We start from the raw sequence: 7,282 nt of genomic DNA on the forward strand, positions 1-7,282 counted from the left end.
AGGTGATTGTAATTCTAGGCTAAGTGACACGGCTTTGGAGATGGGTTATTTTTGAATACGCCTTTAATGGCGATGACCCAGAGGGCAGACGTCAGGAAGACAAACATTTATGCCTTTCCATATCTTTCAGTCTCCAATAATTACCTCTAATCATCCTCATGGCTCTCTTATTTAAAACAAATCTTTGGAAGCAGAGCAGCAACTCCTGCATACTGATGTAATTCACTTTAACTACCCAGAGCAAAAGTGGAAGACCTACATGCAGAAGCCTGAACATTTTCTTGTAACCTTACCACATAATGGTCTTACACAAGGCTGACTGAGATGATGAGACATTACCCAGAGTAAGAAAGGTTGGATTTGATTGCCCCTCTAATCTTGCTTCACCCTGTCAGACTACACTTATTTTACATCATTTTTACAAATTGCAACTGCAGTACTGGAATCTCGAAATGGGTCTCAGTTAGCGTCTTGAGCCACCTCTCATTTATTTATATTTTGCAAGGAAAATAGAAAATGGGTGCAGTGTTTAATTGAAACATGCAAATATACACATATAAGGCAAAAACAGAGTTTCTTTCTTTAAGCAGTCCTCAGGAATAGTTCTCTGGGCTCTTGCAGGACATTTAAAGCTCTTCTTTGGATGTTGGTCTGTCATGATGTTCTCAGACTGCTTCAATAATGTTGAGCTGGATCAAAATCAACAATACTTGGTTTATTATTGCATCAGTTTTAAAAAAGATCTCCAGCAGCCCCAAACCATCACATAGCATTTACTGTGTTTTAATCTCTTTGTGCTTCTCTCATGACCTCATCTGGATATAATGATGATGATTTGAACCAAAAATGTCAAATTTGGATTAATCACTCTGTACGAGCTGTTGCCACTCATTTTTAGTCCAGTTCTTGTGTAATCTTGCATACCTCAGCCTTTTCTGTTTGTTTTCCTTTCTTCTGAAATGGCTTCTTGACAGCCACCCTTCCACTGAGACCATTACTGATGAGGCATCATTGAACAGTAGCTGGATCAGGTGAAGGGCCAGATGCATCTCTCGGGTCCTGTGTCAGATCTTTGATTGATTACATTCCTATTTCTTAAGGCCATGATTTTCAGATACTGTTTGTCTGCTGTATATAGGGTTGTTGTTTTTTTAGGTCTGCCTTCTTCTTTTGTCCTTCACGTGTCCAGGTTACCCAATTTTTAAGGACACACTGAGTTTTCAGCTAACAGCTCTTTGGAAACTACTTTGTTGGCAGAAAACTACTATTTTATCCTGTCCAGCTGTATTATCTTTAGCATTTTTTGTTTTTTGTGGATTCAAAAATGAAAAGAACAAATGTTTTTGCGACAGTCTGTAACAAAGTGCAATTTGTTTCTTTCTATTTGCGTAGACATAACACTGGTTCACCCCTTCAGTTAGGTGGTGTTTTTTAAACTTGAATGATTCATAGGTCAGTGTTCAGTGGTTCAAAAAAACGTCCTTTTGAGAACAGTCAGGTATGGGGACTGACCTGAAAGTAAGTGAAAAGTCAATGAAATGCTTTGAGAGACCTTCAGAAAGCCTGGAGAACTATTGCTCAAGACCACATGTAGATCTTTGGAATCAAAATGTAATGAAATGAGGGGCAACTCAAGACTTGTGTACAGTACTATACATTAATCATTCTTTCATTATACAAGTTTGAAAACTGACATAAACATCCAAATAGTGGAAAGCTAAAAATAAAATAAAATAAAAGCAACAACGGTGCATTAATCTGCAGCCAAAAGTTGCACGCAACAAATAAATCATTTACAATAGACTTTCCTAGAACTTTCAGGAGATTAATAAACCCGTGAATGTGAGTTATGGAGCGAAAAGTTAGCACAATGCTCGTTTTAATATTTTTCAAGGGGTTGTTTAGATGCTAGATGACAGGAAACATCACTCTTAGCTGTTCATCTGCTAGTTTAGTTAGTGGAGAAATGTGTGCAAGCAAATCTTCCTGTTCTCTGAAGAACAATCCTCTGGTATAGTTTGTTAATGTAACCCAAACTTTATTTGCTAATTTGATCCTTAATGCCAAATAACAAACTGATCATAATGGATTCAACCCTCCACAGGGAATACGGGTTGTTATAGGACTTTGAGGCAGAAAATTTCGATTTGAACTATAGACTGCAAATTGATTTTGCTGCCAATAAGGCGCCATGGGGGTGTTATTTTCTCTGGTTTTATTGCTACGGTAATGGATTTTGTTTTCTGTCTATTAACTTATCTATATATGCAAAATAATAACCTGCAGAGACATAAGCCTACTGTGCAGACAGTACAATAAACACACATGCACACACACCTGAATTCTGGCACTCACACATTTGCACATGCGTTTATGTGCCTACTCACGTCCGGAGGCCACCAGACTGACTACAATGGAGGTGGAGGTTGATGAGCTCTGAACCAGCACAGTAACCAAGATCCCCACCACGAGCCCTGCCACGGGGTTAGACAGCACTGCATTGTCCTGGAAAATGTCCCCTGCCACTTTACCTGGTTAGATATGCCGCCCACATACACAGAAACACACACATAAAAAAATACCAGTCTTAGGAATCACAAGGTTGCCAAGAGCAATGTTAAACAAAAATCAAACTGTTTGTTTCCCCAATTTCAAGAAGGTCACAGATCAAACTCGGCAGTAAATTATACAGCAGCAGGGCCCAGTAGGATGGTGTGAACTGGTGCTCGGTGACTCACTTATTTGTCAAACATCAACAGACTGAGTCACTATGAACCTGCTGATGGGGCAGTGAGGGTCAGAGCGCTTACCCCCTGCTAACTGGAAGGCAGAGCTCAGAGTATCCAAGGAGCAAACAAAGAGGAAGAGGAGGAGGAAGAGGAGAGGGATCTTGGATAGATTGATAAGGACCTTCTTGATCTTGTTTGGACTCGCTGCTGAGGTCTGAGGAGATCTGTCTGGAGAAAACAGCAAAGAGACGGTTAGACTGAAATCTTTTTTTAAGGGATTTTATCTGATGAAACAAAACGGCAGCATGTTTTTGGCCACTGCTCGACTCTCTGATAGCTGTGTCCTCTCACATGTAGAGCTAGAAGCCATCTGACAAAGTACATTCATAACCCATATGCAGCCAAACACTGCTGAGTGAGAGGCCACATGATCCCACTGGCACTGTGTGTCTCCTGAGCATGTCCTTATCTAATGAGCCTGTGGCTTGCTCCTGCTGTTGTAATTTACCGCCTCAAAGAGGTTAAACCTGCTGCCAGCGTGGGAGATGTATGTGTCACTCTCCTCTTTATGCCTCTCTTGTACCTTTCTCCCCGGGGAATGTGCCTGCCTCCATCAGTGAGGGTTTGTCGGAGTGGTGATTGGTATGTTGGTTACAGCCCTCAAAGCTGCCAGTGAGGTCAAGGGTGGAGCCGATGCCAGACTCCCTGTCCTCCTCCGCCAGTGGGAGTTTGGGATGTGAGGGGAGCTGAGCCGAGTGTATTCTCACCCCTGGTAGCAGAAGAGGAGTCAGGCAATTCAAAGACATAAATCAAGAATGGTGGGAATTTAAACTAATGAGTTACCACTGAAGCCGAGCTCCGTGCTCCGTCCAGAGGACACTATGGTTATAGATCGAGAGGACATGGCGCTGTGAGTGCTGTGTGGAGATATGCAAGCAATTAAATTCGCAGGATGTCACCACCGTGGAGGGAACAGATCTGATAGTGGATGTATTTATCAGCCACCTGCAGCAGTAAGAAAAAGAAGCCAACAGAGACCAACAAGTGTGTATATGAGCCCATCTCTCACAGAGGTACAGGGATCAACAGACAAGCAATTAGAAGAGAGCGAAGGCAGCCCACGTGGTTATGTAATTGGCAGCTATCCATGATGTGAGGTCAGGCGTCTCACCTCCCAAACAACTAAACAACCTCATCAGATCATGAAGAACACGTTAGGATCCGTGTAGCTTATCCTGTCTTCCACTTCCTACAGCTGCGAGCCAGCTCTTCAAGGGACTCTCCAGCATCTATAGAGCAAGTCCTTCAAAGGGTTTCATGCTCTTGATTTGAAGAGATCCCCCCACCCCACCCCACCCCCACCCCAAACCCCCACCCCCATCCCACCCTTCTTTTTTTTCTGTCTTCCACTTCGGGGACTCCAGTGGAGGAGGGAGTACTAATGTCTCTTAAAAGCAAAGAGGATGGAAGTAATTACAGCAGCCGAAATTACAGTAATTACAGTCACTGCATCATCCTTACCGCGCGTGTCATCCTGCTGCAGGTTTCAGATGCGCGCGGAGGCCTGCGTTAACATATGTACATCTGTCTGTATGTGGGAGAAACAGCCCACTGCAGCAGGATAAACTCTGAATGTATCTGAGCTGATTTTGTGAGCGTGTGTACTGAATGTTATCCTCTAATCTAACTGCCCCGCTCGTCTGTTTGTCAGTCTGCCACCGTTCCCGTCTCAGCTCTTGTGCCGTTACGTGCAAGTTTGTGTTTAAGGCTGTCTCTGTGACTCACATGGATAATTTCTCGATTAGTGTTGCTGCAATTTTGTTTTGCTTTGTAGAAAAATGCAGGCTTTTCTCAAGCATTTAGCCAATGTTGTCAGTATGAGTCAGCTTACTTGGCAAGATTTTCTAAAAGTATGTATGAGACATCGAAATAAAAGCTGGAATTTAAAAAAAAAAAGTGTATATAGTAAAATAGTGTTGCCTCTTACCTTGTTCAAAGGCTTAGGTGTTGCTCATGACCCCGCTAAAGGAAGGTATCAAACTGAAGACTAAAACATCTTTAAATAGACCGAGTGTGGAGGTATCAGGGGGGAAACATCTACGTGATCTCTCAGTTATTAACTTGCTCTCTCATCAGAGACAGCATTGTTAATCAGTTACACAATGTCTTAAGTTAATGATGCATAGGTCTTAAATGCCTGTTGTGTATTAGGTAATAAATGATGTTTGTTCAGCCAGCTATTTTCACCTGATTTGGGCCCCAGATAAAGATTGCAAGATGAAGTGGCCTGTTTGATGTGATTTATCAACCCTTCTCACTTGAGGTTTTTAGGTAGCAGTGCAGGAGAAACCTGACATCTAGTGGCGTGTTTTAGATAAACCTGGGAGATTGCTCCTGTTTTCTTAAGTCCGCTCACATTCTCATGCGGCTGTTTCCATCACGTTTCGTAGTCTTGGCAAAGATTAAAGCCGGGGTATTAAATGATCACTTCTTCCACGAGATAAGTCAGTGGAAGTATTTCAGACACGCAAAGCGTAATCTGTTTGACTTGTACAGAATGTTCAGGTACTTAGGTACTTTGCCAGCACTCAGCATCAAGCCTGTTTTGATTGGAAATAGACTATCAAGGAGATTTTCTGAGAGCCTCTTGACACGCATGCACCACTATCCACACGCAGCGCCCGCCTGTGTTGTTGTGGGGGTAATTGTTAATGATTAGTGCAGCCGCGGTTCTGTCATATCAGCAGTGCTCTCAACCAAATCTCCCAAGCCTGCTGACGCCAGACTTGCATCTATGAACTTAATAAACCCTTTAGACTAAGTTGTTGCTTTCCAATCTGTTATGAGATCTGGGAGCCTGAGAGAAATAACAGCCTTGTTGTTTTTCAGGGAGCTGGGTTTGCTGCTGTAGGTGGCAACTGGAGGAGAAATCCTTGAGATTTGGAGTAGAATTATACAGAGAGAGAGAAAAAAAACGAAGCACAGATGTACCAGCGCACATGGACGCGCGTGCGCGCGCACACACACGTGTAATCACGTAAACACACACTGAGCGGCTCTAGAGCTCTTTGGTTAAAAAACACTCCACGTTGCAGTTAATCCCATCTCCAGATGTGCGAGTCACAGAGTGGCTGCTGCTACTGCACAGCATGCCGAACCAGACGGGGGCTAAATTCTGCCACGCAAGGCGTCCTGCTTGGTTTATCTAATATTAAAAAATAAATAAAGCAAAGCCTCTGGGTTTTTAACAAAGGGGCCCATAACACTATGAACAAAACGTCAGTTAATTATCTCTACACAGGTGTGTGTCTTATTCTAAAGACTCTGTTCTTGTTTTGACTGGCTAGGTGACACTAATCAGCACAAGTCATTCAGATTAATACTAATCTCTTTTACTTTGATCACTGTTGTCATCTACACGAAGGGAGTAATGACGCTTTGAGAAAAAGAAAAAGCACTCTGATATTTTATATAGATCTGTGTGTTTTTCATGTCTGTTGTTAACACAAGAGCTAAAATCTTAACTGGAGCTTCACATTCACAGAACTGAAACAATCAGACTCAAATAATCAACTTGATTTCATGATTTGAGCACATAAACTGCTGGTTTAGGAATAAGCGTCAATCCTGCCACATGTACGGCCTCCGTTTCAGATTATGCGATTCCCAAAGTGGTTGCTGCAGCCCCCTAGTGGGTGCTGAAGTTAGGCCTGCAGGCTTGCTGGCCAAGAAGGTGCATTTTACAATTAAAAACAAAAAGCAATCACAACTATTAAAATAAAACCCATCCATCCATTCGCTTTCGCTTATCCTTTTCAGGGTCACGGGGGGCGCTGGAGCCTATTCCAGCTGTCATAGGGCGAGAGGAACCCATGAAATTTAAATGACTTCTTATCGTAGGTGGCAGACGTAAAGCTCATAAGAGAGAATCGGCTTTAACGAGCAAATCAATCAACAGAACTTCAACAAGCAAATCAAAATAAATCACCGAGAAGAAAACACTCCATCGTAGTTTCATGCAGTAATCAGAGTTATGATTAAAGGATTGCGTGGGTGGCAGAAGGTTGCCAGATTTCAAATTGGGCTTCGGACCTTGCAAGTTTGTAAAAAAAAAAAAAAACTGCAGGAGACGTTGCAGGGTGAAAAGAACATTTGAAACTAATGATACATATATTTATGTGTGATGAAGCAGCTCTTCCATCCTTAAACATCAGCACCTTTATTTATTTTTATTTAAAAATACACTGAGACTGCCATTGAATGCATCGATGGGATAATCTTACATATTATTGGGTGATTTCATAAAGATTTCGATTTTAAGCAGTGCTTCTTTCATCCTCTGCTGCACACCATCATCTATCTGTATTGTTTCCGACAGCCTTATTATTTGGCAGCTGGCTTAGTGGAGGTTAGTAAACACAGATTCACTCAGCAACATCACTTTATTGTTACTACACATTCAGGTGGCATGTATACACCACTCACAGTACAATGAAACAATATCATCACAGGTGTCCTTCTGTTCACATACATGTTGTTTCAGCGGTAGGGTG

The 7,282-nt window shown here is 42.3% G+C and overlaps 1 protein-coding gene across 1 annotated transcript in view; it reads right to left on the minus strand.

Moving 5' to 3' along the window:
* Window positions 1-3,633, minus strand: part of slc34a1b (solute carrier family 34 member 1b) — a 13,913-nt gene extending 10,280 nt beyond the window's left edge. The window contains 4 exon segments of the mRNA XM_005719951.1: window positions 2,388-2,531; window positions 2,811-2,957; window positions 3,313-3,498; window positions 3,573-3,633. Coding sequence (XP_005720008.1) covers window positions 2,388-2,531; window positions 2,811-2,957; window positions 3,313-3,498; window positions 3,573-3,633 — 538 coding nt within the window.
* Between the last annotated feature and the right edge of the window lie 3,649 nt (window positions 3,634-7,282).

This window comes from Pundamilia nyererei, unplaced genomic scaffold (genome assembly GCF_000239375.1).
Source record: "Pundamilia nyererei isolate P.nyererei 1_Seehausen unplaced genomic scaffold, PunNye1.0 scaffold00001, whole genome shotgun sequence".
NCBI classification, from domain to species: Eukaryota; Metazoa; Chordata; class Actinopteri; order Cichliformes; family Cichlidae; genus Pundamilia; species Pundamilia nyererei.